The 17,104-nt window shown below is 51.6% G+C and overlaps 1 protein-coding gene across 1 annotated transcript in view; it reads left to right on the forward strand.

The window, feature by feature from the left end:
• The window catches only part of LOC144717865 (protein sidekick-2-like), a 144,872-nt gene extending 131,483 nt beyond the window's left edge, over nucleotides 1–13,389 (forward strand). The window contains exon 33 of the mRNA XM_078593640.1: nucleotides 7,704–13,389. Coding sequence (XP_078449766.1) covers nucleotides 7,704–8,093 — 390 coding nt within the window. The 3' untranslated portion in view covers nucleotides 8,094–13,389. The remainder of the gene's footprint in view (nucleotides 1–7,703) is intronic.
• The last annotated feature ends 3,715 nt before the right edge of the window (nucleotides 13,390–17,104 follow it).

Below are 17,104 nucleotides of genomic sequence, written 5' to 3' on the forward strand. Positions count from 1 at the left end.
GCAAAGGTGCGATTGACATCACTTCGGTATGTGGGGGCGGTGGGGAGAGTTGGTCATAGGCAGCGGAGTAAGAAGGCGTTGAGCCTGGATCTGAACCTAGGCAGGGAAGCTTTGTGTCTCTACGCAATCCTCTCTATGTGTCGCATTTGTAAGTCCACGCGGGTCTCTATGTGAGTTTGTTGGTCTCTGCGCGGGTCCGGGGGCACCTCTGCGTGAGGCTCTGGATATCCACACGTGGGTCCGTGACTCTCTGAGTCAACGCAAATTACCACGTTGATTTATCCAGTGAGATGACAGGAGAGGTCTTGGGAAGTGTGCCGAAGGGAGTAGAGTTGAAATGAGAGGGCATGATCCAGTATGGAATTGGGAGCCAGTGGAGTGACGATAATAATAATATTGTGCTGATGTCGTCTCGTTTATGGGTGCGGCGTTATGATGAAGGCATGGATGGAGATCTCGGCGGAAGCCGCGATAAGGAAATGGCAGATGTGGCCGACGTTGTGGAGACGGAGATGTGAGATTCTGCAGAATCGAGATACGTGAGCAGAGAGCTCGGGGCTCGATGACAACTTCAAGGTCCCGCGCGCTCTGCGCCGGGGTAACGTCAGGGTTTAGGAGGTGCCCACTCGTGCTGGAGTCTTCACGGAGCGAGCGGACTTTTCGCCAATGAGAAGTGGCCTCAGATTTTCGGGAACGAATCGAGCCCCACCCGCACAATGTTGATGCGCGCGCGAGGGCAACAGTCAATTCCGACAGACGTTTCGAGGCGTCGCTTACGCACGCTTAGCCGCGTGGCTGATGTGAAATGGGTGGTGTGGCGACAGATAGGCCTCTCCAGATCGTGGATACGAGGGTGCGGTTGCACCGCCTGCACACCCGAAAACTGCTCCGCCGTTGCACTCGCTGCGGATACAACAAATGCACACCGCAGCCACTGAGTGAGAAATGGCTGGATATCCTCACCGAGTGAGGTTATCCATACCAGCTCCCCCCCGCGCCCCTCCACAACTCACCACTACAAACGCGCCTCTTATTTATTTTTCGGCCAAAGTCATTTTTGCAATGCGGAGGCCGCCGCCGCCGCCGCTGCCCCGCACCGCCGCTCGCAAAACTTCCTTCCTCGGTCTTAACAACTGCTGCGCTAACCTCCGCAGTGTGTAAATATTTACAGGCGCCGGCCGAGGTTGTTTGCTTCGCCACGACTCCCAGCGGCTCGCTCGTTAGCGCGGAGGAAGTGCCGAGCTCCGTGCCCTGCGGGAGGCCGCAGGGCAGCAGCTCGCAGCAAGGGGATTTGCCGAGCACAGTTTGGGCTGCGTGGACACAATCGCACGGCTGTGGCGTGTCTTCATTGCGTCTCAGTGGGGTCTCAGTGGGGTCTCTGTGGGGTCTCTATGGGGTCTCTATTTTGTCTCTATGGGGTATCTGTGTATCTCTATGGGGCATCTATGGGGTCTCTATTTTGTCTCTATGATGTATCTGTGTATCTCTATGGGGTCTTTATGTATCTCTATGGGGTCTCTTGGGGGCCGTCCATAAATGACGTCACGCACCTAGAGGGGGGGGGGGGTCAGAGATTTATGACGATGTGTGACGAGGGGGGGTGGGTGAGAAATGTGATGTCACATAAAAATGCTTAATTTTAAAAAATATAGTCAACACGTTATACTCAATTAAATAGACTTTTTAATAAATGTTTTCTCCTACAACATCAGAGTGCAGCGCCACATTAAATACGCACTACAATGACAATAGTTTAAAGCGATTTGAAGCATGTTTTTTTTGGGGGGGGGGGAGGGGGGCAGAGTTTTGTGACGTCATATTTGAGGGGGGGGTCTGACTTTTTGTGACGCCGTGTGACGAGGAGGGAGGGGGTCAAAAATAGTCCAAAATCGCGTGACGTCATTTATGGACGGCTCCTTATGTATCTCTATGGGGTCTCTGTGTATCCCTATGGATCTCTATGTATCTCTATGGGTTTCTAAGTATCCTAGGAGTCTCTGTGTATCGCTATGTGTCTCTATGGGTTTACTGTTTGGTCCATAGTTTGGGTTGCATTACTTTGGCTCGTGTTATTAGGTTTTTTCGGTAAAGTCACGTAGGTAAAAAAAAAAAATTAAAATTAATAAAAGTAAAATAAAAATAAAATAAAAATCACGACGTTTCGGAGGCAACACAAGCCTCCGTCTTCAGGTGGAACCGTCACAGCACGATAGCTGTATCAAGTGAGAGAAATTCCAAGAAAACAGTCCTTGTATATATTCTGTTTGAGGGTGGGAGGAGCCAAGGTAGGCCCTGGATATTATTATTGTGAGGTTCGGTGCGGCTGAAGCACGCTGTTATCCAGGGCCTACCTTGGCTCCTCCCACCCTCAACCAGTCTATATACAAGGACTGTTTTCTTGGAATTTCTCTCACTTGATACAGCTATCGTGCTGTGACGGTTCCACCTGAAGACGGAGGCTTGTGTTGCCTCCGAAACGTCGTGATTTTTATTTTACTTTGATTTTACTTTTATTAATTTTAATTTTTTACCTACGTGACTTAGCTGAAAAAACCTAAGAATATGAATCCTTGCAGTCACGAAAGCTTCAAATCTAGAATTTGGCTCGTGTCTTTAATTTCCCATTGGTGAGGGAGACGTGCATGTCGGCTCGTTGTTGGTTCCAATGCGGTTGAGCGTTCCGCCGGTGCCTTCGAGGAGGAATGTCAAATCCAGAAGGTGCAATGTTTTGGTCTCGTATGCTGTGTTTATTCCAAACGTCCGTGCTGTTTCACCGCCAGCATTCTTCCAGATCTGGGTGAAGATTCTGGGATGGTGATGGAGCGATCCCATGAGAGGGATTGGGATGCATTCTCAACCCTATTTACACTACTTTACAAATTTTTGTAATTTTCCCCAATTTTATCCTGATTTTTTTTTATCAGTGTCACAAGACAATGCATCCCATTCGGATTCCTCACAGTGCAAAAGTGCAAACCAGGTCTTCATTTCTCACTCGATACTTTCCAGAACACCGCTAGACTGGCTTGGGAATAGGGGTTATCGGCTTTAGGCACCACCACCACCAGAGTGAGTACAAGCTATGCTTGTCCATAATAATCCTGTCGTATTTGAACTTCATATTCCTAGAATATCTGGACGACACAATACAATAAGTAAAATTAGTTCAGATGGATGTTGTGGCGTGACCAATATAATTCCCTCAAGAGTGTTTTGAAACCTTCTGGATGTAATTGAGCACTGAATTCCATCCTCTATGTTCGAGATCGGTTCACCGGAAGTTGATGACACAGAGCTACCTCTGAAATCCCTTCAAGTGGCTTCTGGTCCTCACAGTAGGTGGCAGCTCTCTCCATGCAACTTGAAATTAGAGAGAGCGCGACGCGATCGAGACGTCGGCGTGCTTTGCTGAAATTCAGACAGAACGAACACAGTGGCCAACAATTAAACATAGCCAGGCTCTATACATACGCGCGCGTGTCTGTGTTTGTGTGTGTCTGTGTGTGTGTGGGGGGAGCGGTAGTGTAGCGGTTAGCGCTGCGCTACGAACCCGGCGACCCGGGTTCGATTCCTGCTCGCGGCCAACACCGGTGACAATTATCTGAACCAGTCCTGGGCCTCCGGTGGGTCGACTCAGCCTCAAATGAGTACCTGGTGCGGTGTGTAAACATCGCCACTTGGGAGACAAAGGCGGCCAGGGGTGGTGTTGGCCACCCACCCACCCCCTCGTGTACCACTGCCGGCCTTCATAGGTGCTCGCTAACAGCACTTGCCCCAACAGTCTGTTAAGGCAAAACGGGGGATCTTTGTCTTTGTGTGTTTGCATCGTCGTCGTCATCAGCCTTGATCTACCCACTGCTGGATGAAGGCCGTAGGCATCTCTCACGGTTTCGCGATGCAACGATCCATCTCGCTCGATGGTGACATTCTCTCAGGCGTGTTCCCTCCTACCGGGGCGTGTTTGCCTGCCACTCTGTCATTGGTCTTGAACATCGGACATCATTCCCTCCTGGCGACATGCCCTGCGACAGCACACTTACCTTTCTTAACAGTCGCTATATCTCTAGCTTGTGTATGTTATCTGATCCATGTGTTCATCTTCCTGCGTGTGTGTGTGTGTATATAGTGGGGTGGAGGGGTGTTGTGGTTAGCACGCTGCGCTATGAACCCGGTGACCCAAGTTGGATTCCGAACACCAATGACGATTATTTGAAGCTGTTCTGGGCCTCCCTTAGGTCGACCCAGCCCCAAATGAGTATCGAGTGCAGTGTGTAAAGTTCGCCACTCGGGAGACCGGGCGCTAACAGCACTTGCCTCGCCAATCTGTTAAGGATATACAGGGGACCTTTGTCTTTGTTTTATATACATAGTGAGCAGGGGCACAGCGATTAGTACACTGCATTGTAAACCCCAGCGACTCATTCGATTCCAGGTCATGGTCCAATAACAGTGGCATTTGGGAACTGACCAGACATGGTGTTGGCCCTGCCACCCGCTGATGCCCCGTACCAGCCTTAATTAGGGGCTTGCTTTCAGACTTTTCCCCCAATAGTTTACATGGCTATACGGCAGGACGATGTCTTCGGTTTCTATATTTCAGCGAGAGAGACAGAGATATGTAGAAACTGAGAGGTGTTGAGCTCCAACAGCTGTTTATCAGGTTGAGTGGCCACTCCGGATTTCGTTGAGTGCTGATGTCAGGTGTGGCTAATTGAATTAATGTAAGCTGCGGCATAACTGTTAATCATTCAGTTACGCTATTGGACACTCCTGAAATTGCACTATGGGGGGGAAAAAACCCCCACCCAGTTTGTTGAATTACACATTAAAAAAAAAAGTGTAAGTTTGCATGAACACGTGTCCGTACATGTTTTACATGCAGAGTATATTACAAAGTACGTGTACACGGTATATATATATAATTGTTTCACCCTTTACGGCACCCCTTGTCAATTCACTGCTGAATGATGGCCTCCGATCACAGGGGTTTATTTGACCACGCTTCGCCACTTTGTTCAATGTGGGTCGGTGACGATGGGAAGCATTGGTGAAGAGGTCCCGGTGGGGGGCGTAAGCAGTGACCGGATCTCGCCCCAACGACTGATGTGAGCTGTGGCCGGGAATTGAACTCAGGTGACCAGGTTGATAGCATAGTGCACTAACCAACTGTGCACTCCTGCCCCAGTCAACAGCAGTAAATTTACACGCGCTTAAAAGAATGCAGTGTATACTTTCAAGCAGTATTGATTCGGGGGGGGTGGGGTTGGGGGTGTAATCATTCACACCCCCAGTGACCCCTAAACCCCCTCCTCCCATCCCTTCCCCAGTGATTCAATTGAAATATAGCGATTCAGACTCGCGATTGAATTCAAGAATATACGTTTTCGTGTGTAGTGAATGTAAGCAAGCCTCTAGCAGCTGTGTGTGAGAGGTAACCCAATTACAAATCTGTCATATACGCATCACAAGAAGCCACGCGCGTCAAACAACACAAACACGTGTGCAGCGCATTCGACTGCAGTGCATATCGCTCTTCAAACCGATGTGCTGAATCTCACGCATCCGTGCGTCGTTACACACCCGGACCGAACCGCGTTGTTTGGTTGCGTGCGCCCCGCGCAATTAACCTGCCCGCCGCTTGCTCGACACTCGGGGTGGTGGTGGTGGCGGCGGTGGTGGCATATTTATTGCCGCCCTCATCCTCTGTGCTTGGCTTGAGGAGGAGGAGGGGGGGAGGCGACCCGACCCCCCCCCTCTCCCCCACGGCTTGTTTGTCGTATGTACAATCGGCGCCATAACTCCGACCTTTAAACCAAGCAGCGTTTGGGCTTCATCAAGCTACTCGGGGGCTCTTTCGGGGTGAATCCTCCCAACGTCGAGTCAAACCGAGAACCTTTTTCAAGTTCAAGTTAATTTATTAGGTACAGCCCTGTGAGCCATTCAGCTCTTGAATCGGGTGCAACCGCAACAAACAAAAAAATAAAACATGAACAAAAAACATATTAAAGTGAATATGTGACTGAGTGCAAACAGAAAATTATCCGTGCGCGGCCCCCGACAGCGGCGCGCTGCGACGCGAATCTTAAATTGACATCGGAGCGGCACGCGGATGTCCGCAAGGAGTGGGGGGGGGGGTTCGGCGTGTTGCGTGAGCCACCGAGGACTTGTTACAAAGCATTACTCCACAACATCGCCGCTCCCTTCTTTGTTTATCCTCAATCCCACCGCCGTTCTCGTTGTGAAGGCTGTCTCCCAGCCCCCCCCCCACTCATTCTTTTCAGTGGGCTCAACTATCAGGGCTTAAAGAGTGGTTTATCTGAACGCTCACGCTCGCTCGGGAGTTGTTTTTGCTCGGGCGCATGGTCTGTTATGAATTCTTATTTGGAGAGAGAGAGAGAGAAAGAGAGAGAAAAAGAGCAAAGCTGTGTTTGTTTAACGTGAAGTCATGCGGAGACTTGCAATTAGCCCGCGCGTCCATTAACAGCGAACTGAACGCGCTAAACATTTAATTTGGGAGTCTTGTTGTTGTTGTTTTAGCTTTGTACTTTTACGGTATAATCACGGTTCGTGAAACAGGGGGAAGTTTACAAAAAAAACACGAGCGAATGCGGCGACGTTGGTGCTTAACGGCGTGATTCACCATCGGCGCTATTAACATTGCTTCCGTAAAACAAATTTTGTTAAAAAAAAAAAAACTTTCATCAATACGGAATTGCAAACGCCGTGGGGCTGATTAAAAATAAAGTAGACGCATAAAGAAGAAAATAATAATCAATTGGATCGGAGTGGATTATAATTCACTTGCCGTACATGTTGCGGGGTTTTTTATTTTCCCCTACCCTGAAGCCGGCTGGAGCGCCCGACGGGCAGATGAATGCGGCCACGTCACGGCGAGACACATTCGCTCCGTCACTCGCCAAGCGTCGCTCATCGCACATCACGAACGCAATCATCGCTGATGACCATCTTCATTATCGTTGTGAATTTCGTGGGCCGGTTGCACAGAACACCCCTGCACTGCCCCGTCCCTGCCTTCCCCTTTCCCCACTCCTAAATGGAAACTCACACTCAGTTTGTCTTTTTTACAGCAATTTAAGTTAAGCCTGGAAGAAAATCACTTCACGTTTGTTCATGCAATCAGCCAGAGAGGTCCCCGAGTCCCTAGCCACCTCTGGTTTTAGGGGTCAAGGGACCTCGTTGCAACGTGCTCTTTAGGGCCCCCCCACCTAAGATGTTTGGGCTGTGAGGGGGTCCTCACATTTTGGATCATTGCAAGGATCCATATACGAGACAGACAGGACCCCCCCCCCCCCCCCGCCCAACCATCTCTCTTAACATCTGGTGGGGAGAGGGTGCCGGGGCATTAATAGTGGTCCATCACTGGAGGCTCCCCTTGATACACGTTGAGGCCCCTGAACCTGCTACGACTGATCCTCACGCTAACTCCCTAACCAACACCAGCCCAACTCCAGTGGCATTGCTATTGAATGTACAGGTGGTGCCGCTACACCAGGGCCCACGCGCCAGAGAGGTCCGTGCACCAGAAGAGGCCCAGGTGCCGGCCTTCAAAGAGGGGATGGTGGTGGGGGAGGTCTTTGACAGGGGGTATGGGGGGAGGGCATTTAATTCTGAGCACCGTGGCCCATCCCAACTGCTCTGCACCGCCACTCACCCCCCACCCCCCTCTGTCCGTGCGTCCGCAGAGCGAGGTGGAGGAGGAGGAGGCTGACTCGGACGAGCACGAGACCGACCGCGACTCCCCGCCGTCCGTCGGCGGCACGGCCACCACCACGACGTCCAAGGGCACCTCGGCCGCGCCGGCCACGCCGACGTCGTCGTCGGCGGTGGCCGCGGCGGGGGCGGCCGTGGGCGCCGCACCCCAGCACTCGTTCGTGAACCACTACATGAGCGACCCCACGTACTACAACTCTTGGCGGCGGCAGCAGAAGGACGTGACGCGCGCCGAGCGCGGGGAGGCCGAGGGCGCCAACCACACGGCCCGCGCGCCGTACCCACTCACCGAGCCCGAGTTCGGCGGCCTGCAGGGCCCCGGGTACCGGCCGGCCCTCGCGGGGTTCTCCTCCTTCGTCTGAGCGACGCCGGAGCGAGCCGCGGCCGGGCGACGCGGGGACTTGCGGCGGGGATTGCGGGGACGGGAATCGGGTGGCTGCGCGAGTGCAGAGAAGGTTCAGCCATGGGCGGAGCTCTCAATTACATGGATCTCAACCACGTGGAGTTCCCAACCACGTGGAGCTCCCAACCACGTGGAGGTCCCAACCACAAGCAGTTCCCAACCACAAGGAGCTCTCAACCACATGATGAAGTTGTCGATCACATCAAAGTCCCAACCACATGGAGCTCCCAACCACATGGAGCTGTAGATCACATCAAAGTCCCAGCCACAAACCACCTCACAACTACATGGAGCTATCCCACCACAAGGAGTTGCTAACCACGTGGATCCGACTTCTGACACCCCAGGTCGTGCCACTGTACTCCAGGCTTCAGGACTTGAATTGCCCTTCTGCGCTGGTCCCCTCTGCTGATTCTCTGCTGGCCATGTCCCACCTCACTTAACGGGTTCATTTCTTGTTTTCTCTTGCTGTGATCAAACTGCGATTATACATTTTTGTTCGTGGAAAAATATTACATTTCATTGCCAGTGTTTTCTTTACTTTTTCCTAATAACCATAATGACGGTTATTACGAAGGTTACATAATTTCTCTCCGTTAATCGCGTCGGCTTTCTGGAATAACTGCGAAGCTTCACAATCCGATTGCGATCCTAAATTCCACCGTTTATTTTTTGTTCGTGAATTCTCATTCGTGAAGAGCATGAAAGTAGAAAGCATTACAACGATTATTTCCACGGTGGTTTAAAACAAAATGCATTTTGTACAAATGCACCTTCCACAAAGAACAGAGACAATTGGATGAGCGAACGGTTCACAAAATGTATTGCGTTTAAATGACCATAGTGGAGACCATGACAATCAAATGAAGTACATCGCTGGGATTTCAATCTCGCAGACTGCATTCATCCAGTCGTCAACTTTCTCGATTAACTCTGTCGGAAAGATCCGAAATTCTCCCACTTGGAAGCAGAAATCAACAATAACATCACCTGCGATTTCACAAATCCCGGTATGGATTACCAGGAGGAGCTCAACGCGTGTCAGTTGATGGAACGATAAGAAAAAAAAGAACGTGTCAATTTAAGATACCTATATATAGTGCACACACGTACACAAACACGCTCACACGTGCTCAGTATTCTACAGATGTTTCCTGGGGCTCAGTCATCCGGCAATACGACGCTTCAAGATTACCTATACTTGCGGATTAATTTTCTTGTGTCGTGCAATTATGTTCGTTCGGAGGCGGACACCGCAGCGTCTCCACACACAGGCACTCGATATAATCACCCGCTCGGCTTACTTCATTAACGTGGGCCTTGCCATTCACACCCGCCCCCCGCCGTCGTTCAGACCCTTCGGCCCGTCACGAGGGCCACTCCACGTTTATTACGCTTAAGGGACACGAGGTTGGTAATAATCTATAATATCCGAGTAATGACACGTGCGTGAACGGGTAGCCCACCGCGTAGGGGTCCAGCGTGATAAAAGTCGCGGCCACGTTTGCGTGGAAATCTGCGCAGTGCCGCCGCCACCGCGGATTTTTTTAAACGACGCGATCTGATGCCGAGTGACATTTGTTCACCTTTTTCAGCTTTGTTATTATTATTACTGCGATGAGCGCATTTTTTGCTTACGGCGCTCTTGTGTGCACAGCATTATTTATGCAACCGCACGTTTTTTCGCTTCCTTCAGAAGATTTAAATACATACTTTATTTATGGCGTTTCGCAATAACACAAGTAGAATAAAAAAAAACGAGACAATGGAATCGCTTGGCCGGGCGTTCTTATTTTAAAAAGAAAATGCAAGCAAGGTTTAGGTGTGAACTCGCACTCCTTGCGCGGAACACCTCTGCGGCGGGGCGGGGGAGGTTTCGACGGTGTCGAATGCATTTTGCCGAGTAAAGTTTCCGACGGTGGTGGGTGGCCATCGGGCGAGAGGCAGTTTGAACGCCGGATGAATCCCGGGGCTGAATTTGACCAACTTTGCGCGACGTGACGCCGAGTTTTGCCGAGACGCGCTCCGCACGCCGAGCCATCCCAAGCGGAGCGAGCCGTCGCTGCGTGAGCGCAAATCGCTCGACGGCAGAGGCGTTGCAGGGGGTTCGCGCATCGACGCGCAATCATCGCAGCGATGATTGCGCAAAGATTGTGCCACGATTGTGCATCGGTGCACAAATGATCGTGCAGTGCAAGGATTGTGCATCGCCGCCCAATGATCGGTAAGGGTTATGCAACGATTGTATGTCGTTGCGCAACGATTGAGCATCACGTGCGCAACGATTGCGACGCCTTTACGCGACGGCTGCGTTATTGCAGTGCAGCAATTTACCACCGGTCCTGAGCCGCACGACCCCCCGTGTACAGAACCCCCCTCCCCCCCCGAACCCTGTCGCACTAACCCATGCATAATCTCTAACCACAGCCGCGGTCGCGTCCGTCGTGCCGTTATTCGACGGCGGCGGCGTCGTCGCCGCGAGTTCCCGGCGCCTTACCAAGTTACTCGGAGCTTGCTCAGGCCGGCGAGCACCCCCCCCTCCACCCACCCCACGTCTCTCCCCCCCCCCCCTCTTCCGCGCGAGTGTTCTCAATAGTGCTTCCCCGCCGCATCACGCGTTCCTCTGTGAGACAGCGTTGAGACCGCGCCGGTTTTTAATACTTGCCACGACCTTGCTCACGCATTCAAGTCCGTATAGCCTATTAACGGCACGAGTCCAAGTGTTATTGTAATTGTGGGAATATCAGCACGACTTATCTTAATAGAGGACAATTTACATCCTTCCTTGAGAAATTGGAATCACGGAGAGAAATGTTGTAACGGGTAGGGGCGAGGGGGAATATAATGATAATAATAATGATAATTCTATTAAATCTTATGGAGAGCCCGCCTCCCTTGGTTTGCGGGGCTCTGGGAATTACGCGAGAGACATTCACTCCCATTCGTCTTCACTTCAGCCAGGCACTGCCACCCTAGCCCCCATTAGAGCCTTGATGTCAGTTCGCTGCTGGACGAAAAAGCCTCCCCCAATGCCATGCCGGTTATGGAGGTCCTTTGACCGTACTTGACCACGCTCGTCAATCCGGGATGGTGCAAGGGTTTTGGAGGGGCGTGCGGGGAGCGGATCAAAACCGGTTCGGATGTCACTCCGCCGCTGGTGTAAGCCGTGATGGGGACTCGAACTTTTGGCGCCGGGTTCATGGCGCAGTGCGTGATCCGCTACCTAGGCCAGCGCTCCCAACCCACTGCAGGTAATAAGAGGTTTTAATGAAAATAGTAAAAAATCTAAATATCTATTAATGACAAAAATGAAATAGTAAAAAATCTAAATATTTATTAATGACAAAAATAACTATTTCCTAAAGAAATCCAGTCACCAAAACCTCTATATCTTCCTCTTTGTCTCGGTGACAGCCAGGATACGTTATTTCTATTTGGCGCATTATCGAGCCATGCACAAAATTCAGCAACAAGTGTCACAGGCTGCGGTGCCACGTGATGGACGGAACAGATTTCAGTGCAGCAATGCACCGTTGTTGCACTGCACTGCCAAGCTCCCGTGCCCATGTTACCCGCCTTCGCCCCCTCCAGCATGGTGAAAGTACGGCCAAATAAACACGACAGCCCGCAACGGCGTGAGGAGGCCCTCGCCCAACAGTGGATATTGCAAAAGGGCTGTGCGCGTACATGATGGAGTGACTTGGGGCTCTCCAGTCGCTTCCCCGTGCAGACGGCGCCATCGCCTCGCATATCTGAGTGGCCGCACGTTGTCAGTGGACGAGAAACAGCGTGTCGATTCGCCACGGCTCAGTTTCGCCAGAGTTGGGCCGTATGCTGTTGCTCTCGGTGGACTCTCTTTGACGATGATGGATTATGTTTGATGGGGGCCAGGGGCTGTTATTACTTCGGGGGAACTTCTTTGTATAATCATTTCCTCCCCCCCTCCCCCCCGCCGACGGCTTTGCCACCACCCATGCCCGATGTCAAACACCCAATTGCCATTCACATCGGTTCGTTAGGTTTTCTTTTATTTGCATTTCTAAATTGTTGTGTAACTACTTTGGAACCTAAATCGTGGTAATACACGCAGGCATTATATGGATTTCATTGCAAAATTATCGATAGGGTTCGTCAGAATGCTAGGTTTAAGTTTCAACCGTAATCAAGATTCTCCCACACTCTTCCAAGACATCTGACAGTGGCAGAAGCAAGACATTGCAGAGCTGCACCTTTAACTTGTTTTACTTGTTTATATATTTTGGGGGGAGGGAGAGAGGGGCTCAAAACCCGAGTTCCTGGAGCTGCAGCCCCCTGAATCCCCCACGTTAATCCGGCCCTGGTCTCCACCGTCAGCCACTGGATGGGAGAGTTTGAGTACGCTCCTTAAACCCTCACCTGTAAATCAATTTTGGTTATTTTCAATTCCTCAGCCAAACACGGTGAGAGAAGCATTGCATTTCTCGAAACATGAATTTGTACACTCAAGGCTGGTTTTTTTTTTTCGAAAAAAAATCGTACGTAATGTAAGCATAAGTTATTTGTAAACATTTCACCCACCCCCCCAACAAAATGCGTATAACCTATGATGTTTCCGTCCGCGTATGAGCGTGTCTGATAACAACCCGCGCGCCATCTCGGGTCGCACTCTGAATTCGCAATGAACCACTGCGTAGGGTTTTCGCGAGTCGTGCTGCATAGCTCTCCAAATAATGAGCTCCATCGGGTTGTTCCCGCGTGCTGCCGTTCAGCACGACGTCCGACGTTTCGCGCCACGTCCCCCGCAGCTTCTTCGCCTACCCGACGTTGCCTGAAGAAGCTTCCGGCAGCGCGGGGAGCGAAACGTCGGACGTCGTGCCGAACGACGCGCAGCACAACCCTGAAAAACACATCGGGCAGATGTTCCGCAATGAAGAAGTTAACCCAACATTTAATTTCAGCGTGGCGAATCTGTACATTGCTAGCAATTTTGTTTTCTTTTAAATCGTACCAAAAAAATGAGAAAAGTGATTGAAAATAAACCCCCACAACTAAGTAAATAATAATTACGAAAAAATATCAATATGTACAGTATGCAATGTACATTCGTGTGTACCTTTGGGTGGAAAATTTGCTGATTCGGCACATGACCTTTGACCCTTGGTTATGGCCTTGAGCTGCCTTTGACATCGGGGGTCAGGTCAGGTCAGAGGTCAGGTCATGTTATGTATGATTAAGATGGTTTTCTATTTATAAATAAACGTGTGGGTGATTTTTAATTGCATCTACGTGCGTCTCTATATTGTCTTTTGGGTTTTGTTTTGAAGATAGGAGACGTCGCTAGAAGGGATGATGGACATTGGGTCCAGATTAAGGACGGAGTTGTAGCCGTAGGAGGGAACACGCACGCCAGTACGTCCACCGAGGAGACGGAGTGATGAAATCAGCTCATGGGCAGTTGCTCGGTGGATTACATCGCAGCGTCGTGAGAGAAGGTGGTGACGGCTTGGTGAGGCCTGGTGAGGATTAATCATGGTTGATTATGATGATGGTGATGATCAGGCCTTATACTCATTAACAACGGGCTTGGGCACATCAGCTTTGTAAGTCACAAATTGCAGCAGAGATCGTATCCATCATCGTCAGCAATGACCGATCCGCTGCTAGATGATGGCCTTCCCCAGATGTCGCAATCTATCACGGGCGTGCAATATAACAGACAAAGACCCCCCGTATAGCCTTAACAGACTGTTGGGGCAAGTGCTGTTTGCGAGCACCTATGATGGCCGGCACGGCACAAATGGGGGGGGGGGTGGCCAGCACCATGCCCGTCCGCCTTTGTCTCCCTATTAGCGATGTTTACACACCACATCAGGTACTCATTTGAGGCTGAGTTTAATTAGGAGAGGCCCACAACTGATTCGGATAATCATGACTGGTGTAGGTCGTGAGCGGGAACTGAACTCTGGTCGCCGGGTTCCAAGCACAGCGCACTAACCACTGCACTACCGCTGCCCACTGCGATATAACAAAGGTGAAGATCCCCCGTATAGCCTTAGCAGACTGTAGGAGAAAGTGCTGTTAGCGAGCACCTATATGAAGGCTGGCACGGCACACGAAGGGGTGGCTGGCCAGCACCGGGCCCTGCCGCCTTTGACCACTGCACTACCACTCCCCATAGCGATCTAACAAGGCCACCTTACACCTGCACACGATCCAATGGCATCGCTCCATCTCCGCGGGAGATGTAATTCTCAAGAAGCTCGCTGAGATATCCGATTGATAGAGCTGAAAAACACAATTTGCCAAGACGCTCATGATTTTCAGCCGTGTCTGTGTCATGGTTTGGCGATCCTGAGAAAAATATATATATCTTCACCCGGGGCACCACATTCAGTATACCTACCTACTCGCTATCCCCTTGTGGCTACCGCTTCTGATCACGTGCCCACCTACCGCAATCTACTACCCGGGTGGAAAATACCCTCACCCTACACACCACATCCGGTATACCTGAACGCTGTGGCTTGTGGCTGCTGTCGTCACGCCTCACCGACTTCGGTTAAGCAGCAACCACGGAAACTATTCAGCGGGAGATATCAAACCCTGCGCAGCGCCCGATACCCCCTGCATGCAAAGTGCAAGCAGAGCTGGTCTGCTTCCCCATAGCGGATGAATGGTATCTGGCCACAGGTCCTTGAATCAATCACCCCTCCCCCCACACACATTGTTTATAGAATAGTCATCTGTGGGTATGTGTCTTCGTATGTACGGTGCATCTGCCAGTCATCTCTGTCAACCCACGGCACCTGGGTCTGTCCCGTGACCTCTTTGCCAGCGGGCCTTCGGCCACTTCACGTGGCTTCTAAGTGCACCTAGCCTGGCACAAGGGCCGTGGTTCCGTCACTGCCCCTTAGCTGCGAATGGCGGTTGCTGTTGTTGCATGTATGTGGGGGGAGCGGTGGTGCAGCGGTTAGCGCGCTACGCTACGAACCCGGCCACCAGCGTTTCCATTCCTGCTCACTGCGAACACCAGTGACGATTATCTGAACCGGTCCTGGCCTCCCATAGGTCGACTCAGCCTCAAATGAGTACCTGGTGCGGTGTGTAAACATCCCCACTGGTGAGCCAAATGCGGTCAGGCGTGGTGCTAGCCACCCACCCCCTTGTGTATCGTTGCGGACTTCATGGGTGCTCGCACTTGCCCCAACAGTCTATTAAGGCTATACGGAGAGGATATTTGTCTTTGTATGTATGGGTGAAGCGGGAGAAACCCGGTGAGACCTGAATTCGATTCACAACATCCCAATGCAGGAGGGCCCTCCCTGATGCTTTTTCTCAGTTGAGGCTTCGCTGGGTTTTTTTTAACTGGCCAAATCAACAATGCCGTCAAATTAAAATCTGGGGGGGACGCACGATGGACTCATTCATCCGATGTCGCGAGAATGAGCAACACGTTATCGGAAGTCAACAGTGGATGTCGAAGCTGACCAAATGGTCCACCGTCACGGGAACGTGGAATTTCCACTTTGCTGAAAGAGGGGACGCTTTCCCAGCCATGGTTGGTCGACCACCACGCATAACAGGCGTTCTAGGCTGCCGGGCTGGCTATATTCTGAACCGCCGTTGTGCTGTACATCTATGCTCCCCGCCTTCACCAACCCACACTGGCCAGTTCCAGCGAGGTGAAGCAGTCAACTAACCCCCCACGATCTGCACGGGCATTGGAGAAACCATTCATCCAGCAGTGGATTTATAAATGACTGGCCACATACATACTTTAATTAGGTATGTGCCAATTACTGTAGATACGTGTGGGGGGGGGGGGGGGTCGAGCAGTTAGCGCTCTGTGCTACAAAACCCGGCTATCTGAACCAGTCCCTGGGCCTGCCCTAGGTCGACTCAGCCTCAATTGAGTACCTAATGCGATGTGTAAAAAAAATAAAATTGCCACTAGGAAGACAAATGCGGCCGGGCGTGGTGCTGGCCACCCACCCGCTCGTGCGCCGTTCCGGCACCTTCATAGGTGCTTGCTAACAGCACTTGCCCCTAGAGTCTGTTAAGGCTATACGGGGGATCTTTTACTTTGGTGCGTAGAGTGGGTACTCCCCGAGGGCCCGTGTCCACCTAAGAGCCACTCACCGAGCCCGTGTAATTAAGTGTCATTAGCCCGAGCGTACACATCAAAAACTGGGTCGGGGGTCAAGCAGTTGATGGGCGGTGAACAGAGGCGGGCGAGATGCAGTTGGACAATCCCGAATGTAAATTGCGGAGGAGCGGTGGCGCGCGCAGTGAACGCCCCGCGCGCTGTGTACCCGCGCGACCCGGCCCCGACTCGAAAATCGATCTCAGGGCCGCCGGGTTCATGGCGCGCTGCGCTAACCGCCGCGCCACCGCTCGCGCAGTGCCCAACGCACGACAACTTTGTCGTTTGACTGCCGAACGAAGGCATGTACCCACGCCGTGTCGCGGTCGTGGGGTTGTTTCGCCATACTTCACCACGCTGAGCAGTGCCGGTTGGTGAACGGGAGAGCGTAGAATTGGTTCAGAAATCACTCCCCGCTGACGCTGAGCCGTGACCGGGAATCGAACACGCCGGATGCGTAACGCAGTGCGCGGACCACTACGCCACTGCTCCCCTTTAGCATAAAACACATTCCATTATTATAAAATGCACCAAGGTCTTCATCCAGCGGAGGATTGATCGCGTCTGATGGTGACACCTAGGGTGCGATTCACAAGGTGACCAATGTAACATTTCATCCGATTTATTTCGGCGAAAACGTGCCGATACATCTCCATCAACGCCATCAAGGGACCAATTCTGCCAAAGGCGATCCGATGCGTTCAAGCTGTTCCGCCAGCATTGCAGTAAACACTCGCGGCCGCCTAAGAAGAGCGACGCCGCACTCACTGCTCGGTCAAGCAGGGAGAAGACACTGCGTCCATCCATAGCAGAGGTTGGTTTGGGTAAGATCGCGTAAATATATAAAT

This window comes from Lampetra planeri, chromosome 1 (genome assembly GCF_965212315.1).
Source record: "Lampetra planeri chromosome 1, kcLamPlan1.2.h2, whole genome shotgun sequence".
In the NCBI taxonomy this organism is placed as follows: Eukaryota; Metazoa; Chordata; class Hyperoartia; order Petromyzontiformes; family Petromyzontidae; genus Lampetra; species Lampetra planeri.